This window comes from Myodes glareolus, chromosome 2 (assembly GCF_982192425.1).
Source record: "Myodes glareolus chromosome 2, mMyoGla1.1, whole genome shotgun sequence".
Lineage (NCBI taxonomy): Eukaryota > Metazoa > Chordata > Mammalia > Rodentia > Cricetidae > Myodes > Myodes glareolus.
The window spans coordinates 128,236,059-128,250,875 of NC_142027.1; the positions used below are offsets into that span (position 1 = coordinate 128,236,059).

The 14,817-nt window shown below is 46.8% G+C and overlaps 2 protein-coding genes across 19 annotated transcripts in view; one reads left to right on the plus strand and one right to left on the minus strand.

Moving 5' to 3' along the window:
- Window positions 1-38: 38 nt before the first annotated feature.
- Ddx51 (DEAD-box helicase 51) lies at window positions 39-13,761 on the plus strand. Of its 2 annotated transcripts, none has more exons than XM_048451009.3 (15): window positions 39-353; window positions 448-581; window positions 1,137-1,287; window positions 1,547-1,692; window positions 1,773-1,844; window positions 1,978-2,084; window positions 2,220-2,328; window positions 2,418-2,563; window positions 2,666-2,861; window positions 2,942-3,057; window positions 3,137-3,253; window positions 3,431-3,532; window positions 3,690-3,753; window positions 3,851-3,985; window positions 7,625-13,761. In XM_048451009.3, exons 1-15 carry the CDS (start codon window positions 71-73, stop codon window positions 7,655-7,657), a joined length of 1,911 nt encoding a protein of 636 aa, XP_048306966.1. In that variant the 5' UTR covers window positions 39-70; the 3' UTR covers window positions 7,658-13,761. The 2 variants fall into 2 exon arrangements, with proteins under 2 accessions (XP_048306966.1, XP_048306974.1); XM_048451017.3 differs by lacking the exon at window positions 7,625-13,761 and adding an exon at window positions 4,157-4,738.
- The window catches only part of Ep400 (E1A binding protein p400), a 103,779-nt gene continuing 96,456 nt past the window's right edge, over window positions 7,495-14,817 (minus strand). For all 17 annotated transcript variants that reach the window (XM_048450923.3, XM_085680991.2, XM_085680973.2 and 14 more), the window contains 5 exons: window positions 13,981-14,176; window positions 13,408-13,532; window positions 12,777-12,923; window positions 9,785-9,862; window positions 7,495-9,281 (listed from right to left, as the gene is read on the minus strand). In XM_048450923.3, the coding sequence (XP_048306880.3) occupies window positions 9,009-9,281; window positions 9,785-9,862; window positions 12,777-12,923; window positions 13,408-13,532; window positions 13,981-14,176 (819 nt within the window). In that variant the 3' untranslated portion in view covers window positions 7,495-9,008. The remainder of the gene's footprint in view (window positions 9,282-9,784; window positions 9,863-12,776; window positions 12,924-13,407; window positions 13,533-13,980; window positions 14,177-14,817) is intronic.

Here is a 14,817-nt window from a genome sequence, read left to right on the forward strand (position 1 = left end):
ACGTCTACTAGGGCTCGATCTGGTCGCGTCATCAGGGAGCGCCGAGGAGGAGCGACGGCGTGCGGCGACTATGGCACTATTCCACGTAGCGCGGTACGCAGGCCCGGAGGCTTCCAGGCTGCGGGATGCAGAGGTAGAAGCGGGTAGCCGGGCGCGAGTGCTGCTCGAGCGGCTGCAGAACCGAGCCCGTGAGCGGCAGCAGCAGGAACCGAAACCTGAACCCGCCGGGGAGGCCGAGGAAGCGGCAGGCAGGCGGCGTCGACGGCCCCGGCGGCGGCATGGCGGCTCTGTGGCTCAGTGCCCAGAGGCTCCTAGGGCGAAGCGGCAGAAAGCGGACTACAGTGTGGATGCAGGTGGGCCGTGTGGCCGAGATGTGGACGGGGTTGTGGAGGCTTCTTCCTGGGTGCGCTGCGGGGTTGATATCCCCTCTGTTGTTGTGTCGCGCAGGGAGAGGCGAAGAGTCGCCTGGAGAGCTCAACACCGACTTAGAGGACTCAGTTGAGAAGCCCCCAGAGGAGGCCCCGAGACTTCCGGCTCCAGGGCCTGTGCTGGGGGACTTTGCAAGAAGGAAGACACCGAAGGTGAGTGAGTCTGGCCGTCCGCCCGCTACTCTTCAGCCTTATCGGGGCGGGGGTGGGTGTGTTGTTTGTTTGTGGGTTTTGTTTTTGCCCTTACGTGACCCTAACTATAGAATGGCGGGAGGCTTATAGACGTGAAAGACCAATTGGACCCTGGTGTGCCTGGCGGCCCCCGCAGAAACATTTCTGGCTGAAATGAGGCAATTGCTGGTCTGGGTGTCTTGTCCAAAGACTGCAAGAATGGGTGGTGGTGAAGGGTTAAGGAGAGACTAAGTCAGCTCTTGCATCAGAGTTGAATGCTCCATGTGAGTGCTGCTCCCCTTCTTAGGCCCTTGCTGGCCCTAAAATGAGAGTCAGGGTGACTTGAGGAAACCTGCCCTGCTAATATGTTCTTCATCCTGCTAATGTTGTCCTCGTTTTCCAGCACTTACTCTCCCTAGATGCCTCTATAGAAGCTGCTGTTAGGTTCTCTTCTGTAGTTCCTAGTTTCTGATGACTGGTGTTGCTCCATGAGCCTGAAGGGCTCTGCAGAACTCCTGTGGTTTTTTACTCTTTTAGGTCCAACCTTTCCTGCCGGCATGGCTGGCAAAGCCAAGCTGTGTCAAGAAGAGCGTCACTGAGGATCTTACTCCTATCGAAGACATCCATGAGGTTCACCCTGACTTGCAGAAGCAACTGAGGGCTAATGGCATCTCTTCCTACTTTCCAGGTCCTTCAGCCCTTGGCAGATGATGGGGTAAACTCCCGGAGGCAGCCTTCTCTGGGCTGTCAGGGCTCCAGTGTAAGGGCTGTGGTTTAGGGGTCCCTACTTCACACTGGATCAGTGAGCTTCTGCATCCTTGGGCTCAGGTTCCTGATGATTATCTTAGGTTTTATCCAGTCCAGGTGCCATCTTTGGCCAGATCTCCTGGGTGACATGATATATCCTAGCATATAATTCACCTGTTCCTTTTCTTCCTTCGTTACAGTCCAGGCAGCTGTGATTCCTGCCCTCTTGGAGAGTGCAGATAGTGGGTTTCTAGTAGGCAGAGGTGGTTACCAACCTAGTGACCTCTGTGTGTCTGCCCCAACGGGCAGTGGGAAAACACTGGCCTTTGTTGTCCCTGTGGTACAAGTGAGTATCTGAGTATACATTTCTAGCTGGAGCACAGCAGGGAGGGGTCCTGGTGGCACAGATGATCTCTGTCCCTACAGGCCCTGATGCATCGAGTAGTCTGCCACATCCGTGCACTGGTTGTGCTTCCTACTAAGGAGCTGGCCCAACAGGTATGCCAACTCTGTATCCAGAAGTCTGTATTCCCAGCGTTAGTTGCCCTTGACCACCTGTGTTAAACTCAAGAGTCTTTGTCATAGCAGGGGCCACTGTCTATTTTAGACCAGTGACAGACTCCTTTTGCAGGTGAGCAAAGTATTCAACATCTACACAGACACCACACCTCTGCGGGTTGCTTTGGTGACTGGACAGAAGTCACTGGCCAAGGAGCAGGAGAGCCTTGTCCAGAAGACGTAGGTGTGCCAGGTAGTGGGTTCTGCAGGAGGTCGTTCCCCAGCCCAGCTGGTGTCCTTTGATTAGAGTGGTGTTAGTGCTTTACATGTGAGACTTTGCTATTAGATGGCCCTTTGAGTCTTTCTGGTTTGTAGTGTAGATGGTTACCGATGCCTGGCCGATATTGTGGTGGCCACACCTGGCCGCCTGGTGGACCACATTGACCAGACCCCAGGATTCAGCCTCCAGCAGCTCCGCTTCCTGGTAGGCCACCTTCTGAACACCTGGGTCCCTGAGCTGGGGTGATGTCACTGGGGAGTCTTCAGTTGACCCTTGGTTCCTGTCTGCTGTAGATAATTGATGAGGCTGACCGGATGATAGACAGCATGCACCAGTCCTGGCTGCCCCGGGTGGTGGCAGCAGCCTTCTACAATGCAGGCCCCTCAGGCTCCTGTGCCCTACTCCAGAGGACACAGCCCCAGGCTGTGACTGCTGCCAGGTATCCTGCTGCTCCCTTTCTCAGCTCCCCTTGCTGGCCCTAAAATAGCAGTCAGAGTGGCTTGAGGAATCCTGTCCTGCTAACACGCCCTTGGTTTTCCAGCACCTGCTCTCCCCAGATGCCTCTACAGAAGTTACTGTTCTCAGCCACACTGACCCAGAACCCTGAGAAGCTGCAGCGGCTTGGCCTCTACCAGCCAAGGCTTTTTTCCACGAGGCTGGGACAGAGTGGCCCTAAAGACACAGTTGAGATGGATGGAAACTTGGGGGGGAAGTACACCTTCCCGGTGGGGCTTACGGTAAGCAAGTAGGGCATATGGGGCAAGTTGGTGCCTAGGCCCAGGGCATCTGGCTAGCACCTGCTATCCATTTCCCACAGCACCACTATGTACCTTGTAAACTCAGCTTGAAGCCACTTATTGTCTTACACCTGGTCCTTGGGATGAACTTCTCAAGGGCCCTTTGCTTCACTAACTCTCGAGAGAATTCCCACAGGTAAGCTGAACCAAAGCGGGGTATAGCTAATACAGACTAGACCCTGGCACCACCTGGCTTCTATTTCTTCCCCACCCAGGCTCTTCCTGTTAACACAAGCTTTTGGGGGTGTGAGTGTGGCTGAATTCTCCTCCCGCTATGGACCTGGCCAAAGGAAAAAAATCTTGAAGCAGTTTGAACAGGGAAAGATCCAGCTGTGAGTACATGGAAAACAGACAGGACCTAACTGTGTAGTGGTGGCGTGTTACTGGGCCCTTCTAGTTCCTGGGTTAGCTGGCTCCCAAGAGAGGCTTGGAACTAACCCTTGGCAGAGTGGGTACACATGTGACTGCTGTTTCTGGCCCTCTGAGCCCCTGTACCCATGTCTCCTCAGCCTTATCAGCACAGATGCTACTGCTCGAGGCATTGATGTGCGGGGTGTGGAGCTGGTGATCAACTATGATGCCCCCCAGTACCTGCGAACTTATGTGCATAGGTAAAGTCTAGTCAGCAGTGGCCATTTGAGGGGCTTAGGAGCTCTTTGCCATTGTATGTGGGATCTTGCATCGTGGTTTGTGTGCTGTGTGGCCAAGAGATTAGGTCCGATTAGGTCTCCAGGATTAGGGCCAGAAAACACTTATGCTTGGTTTCAGGGTTGGGAGAACAGCCCGAGCTGGAAAAACAGGCCAGGCCTTCACACTTCTCCTCAAAGTGCAGGTAAGACCATGTAGTTCCCAGCAGATGTCATGGGTAGATGCATGCTACTGCAAATGGCATTTGTTTCCACCCTGTCCATAAAACCCCTTCCCTTTAGGAAAGGAAGTTCCTCCAGATGGTATCAGAAGCTGGGGTGCCTAAGGTGGCACACCATGAGATCCCCAAGGAGCTCCTGCAGCCCCTGGTCCCTCATTACGAAATGGCCTTGTCTCAGCTGGAGAAGATTGTCAAGGTGAGTGCTTTCGGACCCAGGTGGGGTTTTGCAAATCCAGCAAAAAGAGGTGAGCAGGAAGCAGCCTCATGCCATGGGACATGCCTCCTGAGCACAGCACCTGTTGTGTTCCAGTTGTAGGGCAAGGGCTCTGCAGACAGCAGGTAAAGATGAGCTCCCTTTTCTCCACAGGAAGAGCAAAAGTTGAAGACAGCCTAGATGGGAGCAAAAGCCCAGGGAGAACATCCTGCCTCAGTGAATGTTGTGTTTAAGCAAAAGATATGGTTCCTGGGGGTTCCAATAGAAACAACCCTTACCTGCAAGCACCATGGTCATCTTGGGCTAGGCAGCCTAGGTGGTGACTTGATCCTGAAAAGTAATGGCCCTTGGTTTGTGCCGCTGGGGGTTCAACTGTCTTTGGAAATATGCTCAGGTAAAGCTGAAGGATGCCTTCAGGAATGTGATGAAAAACTATGGTCAGCCTTATGGTGACAGCAGATTAAAGTGCTCCTAGCATTATCATTTCATGTCTACAGAGAGACTATGGTGAGCCTGTCCCAGACAAGTCACTGAAGTCCAGGAATAGGTTAGTTTAAGATGTTTCCATGGCTACTAGCCTTCAAGATGTCCCCACATAAGCTTGAAGTAAATTATGGGAGAGTGCTTGCCTGAACATAGTCAAGGAGACTGTGGTTTTTTTGTTTTAATTAAAAACAATTAAATTGTTTTAATTTTTTGTGAAAAATTAAAAAAATAAAGAAAAATCTATAGTAACTAAGATAAACTTTTCATTTATGTTTTAAAAAAAATGGGTAACTTGCACCCATGCCAATTCCCTGATAGCTTCAACACACTAATACCCCTCTAACTCAGGACACCTAGGCTAGCTCAAGAAAGCAACACAGCCACCAGCACCATCCTCAGGCCCTTGCTGACTCTAGGATTTTGCTCGTGATATTAATTCAGAATCTGCTATACAGCTAGTCTGAGAGTCAGACTTCCGTTTTATTGTTGACATTACTAATGCTTTGAATATCTTATAGAATGAAATGAAACTCTCCTTCACTCACCTCACCCACCTAACTCCAAAGTTTTTTGTTATTCTTTTTAAACCTACTGAATTGATTTTATTGTTTATCTTTGAGTATAGTGCCTACAAGGGTTCACAGGACAAAGAAAACTGACTCTTCCAGCAGCAATGAAATGCCAACAGTTCTTCCTCAGCTGCTGGTGGGGCTGTGCATGGTGTCAAAACTGCTGAGTTCATATGTCCTATTCTGTTGTGTCTGGAAAACAGCTTTAAGTTACGCACCACCTCTGGCTTTTTTTTTTTTTTTTTGTATTATGTATACAACGTTCTGCCTCCATGTATGCCTGTATTCAGAAGAGGTTACCAGATCTCACTATAAATGAATATGAAACACAATATGGTTGCTGGGAATAGAACTCAGGACCTCTGGAAGAGCAGCCAGTGCTCTTAATCTCTGAGCCCACCTCTGGCTCTTAACTTTTCTCTGCACCCTCTTCCTTGAAGGTCTCTGAGCCTTGGAGAGAAGTATGGAATGTCCCCTTTAGGGCCCAACACTCCACACAGTCTCTTACTTTGTACCAGTTGAGCAGCTGCCATCTAGTGCAGTCAGCTTTTATGATGAGAGCTGAGAGGTACACTTAATCTATGGGTATGGGAATATCATCAAAAGTCATTTTAACAGTATGCTCATTAACAGAATAATAGCATTTGTTTTTCGAGCCCATGATCTATCTAGCCACAGGTTCTTGGCCCCATTAACAGTACCTAATATGGGTTCTATCACATGGGGCAGGCCTTTGATCCAATCAGAAAGTGGGTGAAAGGCTAGAGAAGATTAGTAATTGAGCATTTTCTGTGTTGTAGAGGTTTGGTTCCTAGTACCCACATGATAGTTGCCTGCAATTCCAGTTAAAGAAGCTCTCCAAGGGCACCAGGCACACAAATGGCACACAGACAGAAGGGGGGGTGTGTGTCATTTTTAAGAAAACAGTTGGTGCCTGGCCTGGGGGAACACACCTTTAATCCCAGCATGTGGGAAGCTGGACCAAGGGGATCTCTGAGTTCAAGGCCAGCCTGGTCTACAGAGCCAAGTTCCAGGATAGCCAGGGCTACATAGAGAAGCATGTCCTTTTTTAAAACAGTTGCCACCACTATCACACTACCAGTGAGCCCATCTTGTCAGACTAGTCATTATGCTAACAGGATTCCAATAGGGAAGCAGCATCAAGTTTCAAGCATCAAGCATGAGTATCAGCTTTAAATATGTGGCATCTTGTTCAGCAGTAAAGTCTTATGTCAAGTTCTGTTCTGAAGGGTAACCAAGAACACTGGCAATAGCCTGCAGTGTTTGGGAGTCCTAAAAAGGGGAACCCATTCCTGGTTCAGGGGTTATTTGCTAGCATGTGTTACCTAGTTGGGATTTTGAGCTTCTCCCCCCCTACCCCAACATAGAGTAACTTCATTTAAACTAGTATGTATATATTAGAATGTGTCTATAGGTTTCCAATATAGCTTTTTCAAAAGTATTATTGGTGGCAAAGTTAATACATCTTGAAGTTACTTAAGACTGCTATCCTACTGTGTGTCAAACTGTTTAACTGTAACCTTAGGTACTCTTAGGTACTACTCTTCATGCCCAGACCCAGATAATGCACATGCATCATTTTTTTTTTTAAGTAGCAAATAAAGACTTGGAAGCAACTTCCTAAAATCTACCGTAAAGATTGGTTGGTTGATAAATAATTATGTTTGTTATCTGGGTCAGTTGGGCTTGACTGGACCCAGTGACTTTTCCCTTGTAAAACTCAGTTAAAGATTTCTGTAAAGCATTCACCGTGGGATTCTGTCTTTATTGCTGTCAATAAAGACTTTGTGAGCTCCATACAATGCTGAGTAGCAGCAGGTAGGCAAGCTGAATGGGTGTGGGGTCAGCCTTAGAGTTGTGTAGTGGGTAGGGATAAGCAGGAAAGTGAGTCCTTTTTCCCCATTCCGCCTCTGTGAAAGCTCCTGGCTAACTTTATACCCCCCTTGCCTCTCTGCTGGGGATTAAGGGTGTGCACCACTACACCTTGCATGAGGTCCAGCCATTTTTATGGGCAGTGTCAGAAATGATCACATCTACTGTCTTGATCAAGATCGGCACTCGACTGTCACCTGTTGGATCTGTACAAGATCAGGCATCTAGTGAAGGTGGTGGACACCATGGGACCAGCCAGGGAGGGTCACCTGGGATCTGCTTGTGTGAGGCTGGGTATGAACCGAACCCCCAAGGCCTTTCAGAAAGGAAGAGGTGTGAACTTTTGCATGACAGTTCTAAGTAGAAATCAAAACATTATTTTTCTGGTGTTTTTCTACTTACTTCCTAGTGCCTGAAGAGGGGTTCAACTTGCAGCCCTCTTGGCACTCTGAAGTCCTAAAGCAGATACAGCACCTACATTGCTTTGTTTTCTAACCAACACATCCTTAGTCCAAACACTGGTCATGAAAGACAAAACAAGGATGTAGAAAGGTCACTTTTATTAGCCTCTGCTTGTAGGACATCAAAATCCTATTCAAATACAAATGTTTGTGTTTACAAAGTATTTACAATTTCAGTCCTGTTTCTTACATTTTTTTTTTTTTAAAAAAAGAAAACAACAGCTATCTGGTTGAAAAATGAATGAAAGTAACTGCCAAAAATGAAGACCCTGCCTCTTGCTCCCACCAACCACCTGGCTTGGGCACACTGAAGTATGCTGCCACAACAGTGGGAAGGATGGAGAAAGGTGAGTGCAACATTGACCAAGGACCCCACTGAGCTCAGTTCTGCCTGAGGACTATGGGGAATGGGAATAGGAATTGCTTCTGGGAGCCAGGTACCCAGGAACCTCCCGGGGATATTCTTCCCCCAACACAGCACACACTAAGCCAAAACGATGGGTTTTTGCTAGTAGGACAGGTTTGTGGTTCAGAAAATATTAAACCTCTTCTGGTTTTTAAACACCTAACTGCTACTTTTATCCCAAGTTTCACGTTATGAGCTCAAAAGTGAGTTCTACGTGGGCTTCAGGATGTACTGTCATATTCCTGCCCACACAGTACACAAAAAGTAGAATGGACATGACAGGGAAGAATACTCAAACAATACAACTCCTGTCTTCAAGGCTGCAGTGCTGACAGCATAGACCTCAGAGACTTAACTTCCAGGCTTCAGCACTAAGGCACAGTCAGCCTGTTATGCCCAAGAATGCCAAACAAGTCACTTTACAGTGGTAAGAAGAGTGAACTTAGGACTGAACTTCATTCAACACTTTCTCCTTCAATTGTAGGCCTGTTACTGTAACAGCTGTTTAAAATCCATGAAGAACTGCTGGGGTGGCACAACAACAATGCCTTCCAGACTAGACCAGGACAATAAGGAAACCTGGGTTTCCTTATTGAAACCAGGCTTATTGGCACCAGGCTGCCCTATACATGTAACCCACACTAGCTTGTCACAAGAATACTGTAAAGGATCTCAGTACAGTGTGTATAAACACAAACTTGGCTATACAGAGATGGTGTCAGTCCCAGAGCCTCATTCAAAGGAAAGCCACTGCAAGATGGGTGCTCATAATGCAAGCTAGGACCTCACGGGCATATTGAGAAAGGTAAGAGAAGACCAGAGTGGAGGCTCTAGAAAAGGGGTGAGGTGGAGGCATCTAATGGTCTGCTCTTATCTCCTACATCTCCCTGAACATTCAATGGTACCAAAGACCATGTCTGAGCTGGAGCCTGCTATAGGACATGCTGCCCCTACCACATATACTGAGTAGTGTACACTACAGAAGAAACTAAAGAGCTTTTCAAAAGACTGATGTGGACATTGCCCCCACAGTGAAACCATCAAAGACTGCAACTGTCGCTTTTTCAGCTAGTCACACAGAAGAAAGTCAAATCACTTTGGCCAACCTAGGTAGCAGCAGATCCCAGAGTCCAAAAACAGTAGCTCATTCTGCTAAGACAGCCTTGCCATAGTACCATCCAGTTTCCTTCCTATTGGCATGGAGGCTTGGTGGGTGTCTTCAGCCTCACAGCAGGGACTCGCATCTGTAACTTGGGCTGCTGGCTTGGGCTGTCAGAGCTGGCTGGAAGCTGTGCTGGGGTTGGACCACCAGGGGTCTGCAGTGAGGCCGAGGCTGTAGTTACCACCTGCTGCTGAATGAGCTTCTGCTGCACCACTTGGGCTGTGGCAGTCACCGTTGGGATCATCTGTACCTGTTGCCCTGCTGCTGTTGCCTGTGTGAGTGTCACTGTCTGTGGAGAAGCCTGAGCCAAGATGAGATCACAGGTCACTGGAGAACAGCCCTGGCAATGCTGTCCCTTTAACAGAGAACTATCACATACACCTAGTCACCTCAGCAAAACAGCAAAGGATGTAGACCAATATAAGGGTTAGTTGATTTTTTTTTTTTAAGTTCATGGGCAGCTTAAAGTGAAAAAAATAATGTCACCACTTAATGAAATACTGAACTGAAAGTAAAAACAAACCAGAGGGTTCTGGTTCAGAAAGGGATGTTTTCACTTGCCAGCTTGTCTCCCAGAAGCTGTGATCCTGTCTTGTGGAACATTAGAAAGGTACCTGCTGAGAGCAGGTTGGGGCACAGGTCTGGTCCTTCCTTGGAAATTCCCCCTCGTCAGTAGGTCATTTTTCCCGAAAGTTCATGTTTTTGTGTTTATTGTGAAAACCAAAAGTAATTCTCTAATCACTAGTATTCTGTTTCTGAAACACATTTGCCCCCCAGCACCCTCCAGGTTTCTGTGCACTCTACCTGTTGAGAAGCTGATGCAACCTGCTGGATGCTGGCCACAGGTGTTTGTTGCTGCACAACTTGAGGAAGTTTTGCAACCTTTGACAAAACAAGGCAAGCATAGGATTCAAAATATATGCACAAATATCTTTCTCTGCTTTTAAGCAAACAAATAATGGCAGGTAACATGAAGAAACAATCTCAAGTATGCCCACCAGGATCCTAGGAGGTTAAAGAGCAACTGACTCACTTTCAGAAGCAATCCATTTAATAACTCAAGATTCTAGGTTCACATTTTAACTTTTTCTTGGGATTAATTATCTGAGTTCTTAGTGACACTGGATAAAGGTTTTGTATAGAGACAAGTTCAGTGGGCCAGGTCTTACCAAGACAGACACCAAGACTTCTTAGTGGTTTCATCCATCATAACTGAAATCTCACATTCTATAAAGCAAAACTTTCTACCCTGTGTTCACGTCCTGCAGGTATCTCTTGCTGTTGTCAAAACTGAACAATGCTGAAGCTGTAGCTCAGTAATGAAACATATGCAGCATGCATGTAGCCCTAGGTTGAATTCTCAGAATCACGAAAGCTACAAAACTTCCACATACACTGTGGTGTGTGATAGTCCACACCAGACTACCTGAGGAGAAGGATGGCGAGTTTGAGGTCAGCCTGGGCAAGGCCAGCCTAAGCAATAATGAAACTCTTATCAAGCTAGCTGACTATTCTTTAGTCAGACTTCTGTAACCTCAGGCCTGCACAAAGGAAACCCCAAAGCCAGTGGAAGCACGGATCATAAGTATGGAATTTGAGAGTGTGGGAGCACTTGCACAAGTTAATAATTTAAAAAATTTTAACAGCTCAAGCCAGAAGATAGAAGTGTAAACACAGGGGAAGTTGACAAAATTCTACCCCAACCAAGAAGCTATTTGCTGGGAAAGAGAAAATCCGGGTTCTTCAATGCAATGTCATGGGTATAATAAACACACTCCAGGACAGACCCAATGCCCAGAAATAGTTGGCCAAATGGATTCCATGTTTTTTAGTATGCTTTTTGAGAGACAGAACATATGAATGAAGTAGGCTTTCTGTCTAGGGCTCTGGGAGGAGTTGTGACAGGGGAAAGAATATGATCAAAATATATTCCATTAAGAAATTTTCATTAAAGTATTATGCATTGAAAATACAAAACGATATAAACATAGCTTCTGTGAGTTAAGTACCGCAGAGGCTTGGTTATAGTTAAGAGAACAAGATTGTGTACAAAATTACCATTATCTACAGAAACATTTGTATTTTATTTTCTTTGGTTTTTGGAGACAAGGTCTCTCTGTGTGGCCCTGGCTGTCTTGGAACAAACTGTAAACCAGAGCAGCCTTGAATTTAGAGATTCATCTGCCTCCTGAGTGCTGGGGTTAATAGTGTGCACCACCACGCCCAGCCCATATTTAAATTATTGTGGAGCAGCACTTAAAATCAGTGTTTACCTAAAGAATAAAGTCTGTTTTGAGAATACAGACTGTCTGCAAACAGCAGAGCTGCAGCACTGGCTCAGCAACTGAGAGTTCATACGGAGGACCTAGCTTTCATTCCCATGCCTACATGGCCGCTCATATCTGCTAGCTGCTTGGAAGGCTGAGACAGGAAGATCACAAGTTCATGGTCTACCTGGGCTACAAAAGGAGTTCTAAATTGTCTACCAACTTAGCGAAACTGTTTCTAAATTAAAATTTTTTTACAAGGCCGGAGATATGGCTCAACAGCAGGGCATACTTGCATAAGGTTCTGGGTTTAATACCCAATACCACAATAAATACATCTAACATAATTTATAAGGCCCTTTAGGTATACATAACCAAAGATGTATTCTCCTGGTGACTTAGAAGCTAAGATCATAGACTACCAACTCTTTTAATACTGAATCCATGCAGTTTTGGACTCCAAAATCATCAGGTACAGAGAGTCAAAAACAGTCAAGACAGTCCTAAAGGACAAAGCAGAAGAACATGCAAGGCAGATACCCAAGTGGCACAATCATTAAACAGGGCATGATGGAACGCACAGGAAGAATCCCCAGGATAGTGGAGGTAGGGTGGACATTTTTCAATAAGCAGCCTTGAAAATAAGTAACAGGCATTCACATACACAGATTTCATCAAGGCCCTCTTTGGATTAAATAGAGAAAGCAAAATCATGTAGCCACAACTTCTGGGGTGGATTTCTTTTTGTTTCATATATGTGTATATGTCTGTGCATATTGAGTGCAGGTACTATAGAGGCAAGAAACAAGGGACTGGGTCTCCTAAGCTGGAGTAACACAGAGACAGCGTTTCTCTGTGTAGCTTTGGAGCCTTTTCTAGTCCAGAGCCTTTCCAACTCTGTAGTGCAGGCTGGCCTCAAACTCCCAGAGATTCAATTGTCCCTGCCTCCCCAGTGCTGGGATTACAGGCATGCACCGCCTGGCTCCAAGAGAGACTTTAGTCAGAAAGAGACTGGATACTCTAGTAGCTTGTCTAAAGACACCATTAAGTGAGAAGAAACACACAAATGTCACCACAGCAACTTGTGTCTAGACTGAAAACTAGCCTGGCAGACAACTTGACAGGTATATCAGAGGAGACTTGAAGGTCGATAAACCAGGAAAAGATGAAATCTCATCAATTACCCAAAACACAAGCTAATACAAGTATATCTGTGACAATAGTGGCCAGGACTTAGGGACCATCGGTGAGCATGCGCACAGTCAGTCTCTTTCTCTCTCTCTCTCTCTCTCTCACACACACACACACACTAACACATGAACACACAGAAGTAGTAAGTTGGTGTAGCAATAGCATAAGTCTGAGACCTCACTCATGAGACTCCCCTATGTTCTGGAAGGCTCCAGGCCTACTAACCAGAAAGGGCCTTGTAGAAAAGGTCAAGCACTGGTTAGCCACACTGGCTGGGTGCTGGTACTCTTCCACAGGCCCTACCATCTGCACTGAGTTGCACACAGCAGCATGCTTACCTGGATTTGTGTCTGCACCTGCTGAGTCCCAGCCAGTTTCTGGGCCTGGGAGATGGGTGTGGTCAGAAACTGGGTTTTAAGGGCTGGCTGGGCAGCATAGGTGACTTTCTGCTGTGGGCCCTGAGCAGTGATCTGTTGGGTGGTTAGCTGAAGAAAAGACACCAGAGGATCAGAGCCAGGTGAAGACCAGGTTCCCTATTTAAACCCTCAACAGATGCAAAGAGCCTTCATCATTTGGCCCCTTCACAACACCTTTTAGATAACAAGGTCAAGACCATCCCAAGATACTGGCATTGCTCTACCTTTCTGACATAGGGGTGGTACCATCAGTAAACATACTAAGTACAGAAGAAGGCAGTGTTCCCTGCCTTGAACTCACAGTCCCCATGAATTCCACATGAAGAGCCGTTCCTGCATTCTTAATCTTTTCTAGTCCCTTCCAGTCTGCTAAATCCATACCTGCATCCAGCTTGACACTACCCACCCTATCATCATCCCTTACATCTCAAAAAGAAAAACAAGGGACGCTGACCATACTAGCAACCCCACCCTTGTGAGGCTTGTAGCCCATTTACTCTGGACCCTCCTCCCCAGCTGCACTAAAGTAAAACCTCACACAAAGAACCCATACCTTCTGTTGGACGGCAGCCTGGCCCTGGGCAACTTGTGGCTGGATGGCCTTCTGCTGCTGGACTGCCTGTTGCTTGAGCTTCAGCAATTGTTGGACATGTACGGGTTGGGCCACGACAGTCTGCCCTATAAGAACACCTAGTCAGTTAGGTCCTGGCAAAGGTTCCCTGTTTATCCAGGTTCTGTTCAGAAAAGACTAAATCCTAGAATTGTACTAAGGCAAATTAAACAGTGTGGTGTTTTGCTTGTTTTTTTCTTTTGAGGCAGTTTCTCTGTGTAACCCTAGCTGTCTTTGAACTCAGATTTGCCTAACTCTGCCTCCCAAGTGCTGGGATTAAAGGTGTGCACCACCACTGCCAGTTTCTACTTCATAAATGACAAACATGGGAAATGTCATAATGTTAATGGTTAAACTGAGAGCCAAAACTTGGGATTTGGAAATCTAAGAGAATTTACACTAAGCCCTAGAACTAAATGTGTAAAGCAGGTGTTAAGACAGAGCAAAGCAGTGACCATGTGTACCGCATGGCCACCTGGGAAAGGCACACAGCAAGAAGAAGCTGCAGGAAGGTACCTGCTGTTTTTTGTGGCTGTCCAATTGCCACGCTGATCCCTGCAACGTTCATAGGCAGGGTCGTGACCCCCGGCGAGGAGACCACAGCTGCTGGGACAGATACCACTGGAGGCTTTGCCAAGGCCACCTGAGCAGGCTGGGGTGTCTGAGTTTGCATCTGTCCTTGTGCCTGAAGCTGAGAAGTAGGGACCCGGGTCTAAATGGTGAAAATAACAGGAGAATCCAGAGAAATTAAGACATTGTGTGTCCTTTTCTTTCCTACTTTTTTAAAAAATATTTTCTTGACCAGAGGCCAAGAGAATTACACAGATAGAGGAAAGGGGGCAATGACACTAAAAGAAAATCTCCCAGGACTTTTGCTTGTCCCTAACAGACACATGTGGACAGAATCTGTACAAGACTTTTGTGCTTGTCTGCCCCACTGCCATGTTCTGGTGTTCTTAAGATTCCAAACACTCATTTCTGCTCCTCATTCTGTGCCACTTACTCTCCCCCACATCACTCTTCCACCACACCCTTCTCTCCAAGATCACTGCCATAACCATCTATCTGAAAACACAATCAAGGCAACCCAATTCTACAATTTCCCACAAGCATTCTTCTCCCTAAATAACATTTTACAAAAGGCAAATGAAAACGAGTCAATTACCAAACACACATATAAATAAAAAGAAACCTAGAAAGGAAAAGCTACCCACAGTCCTAAAGTGCCCACAGACACGGGACTGAAACTGACATTCAGCCTGCTAAGCATCTGTTCTATCAGTGCAAAAATGCAACAGTAAAATGAGTCACTGTGTTTTGTTGCCTCTTCCCTTTATAACTGGCACTCTCCAA

Coding starts and splice junctions, on each gene's coding strand:
- Ddx51 (XM_048451009.3), top strand. CDS start 71: ATGGCACTATTCCACGTAGCGCGGTACGCAGGCCCGGAGGCTTCCAGG. Junction 354..447: donor GGACTACAGTGTGGATGCAG/GTGGGCCGTGTG, acceptor TGTGTCGCGCAG/GGAGAGGCGAAGAGTCGCCT. Junction 3,533..3,689: donor CTGCGAACTTATGTGCATAG/GTAAAGTCTAGT, acceptor GCTTGGTTTCAG/GGTTGGGAGAACAGCCCGAG.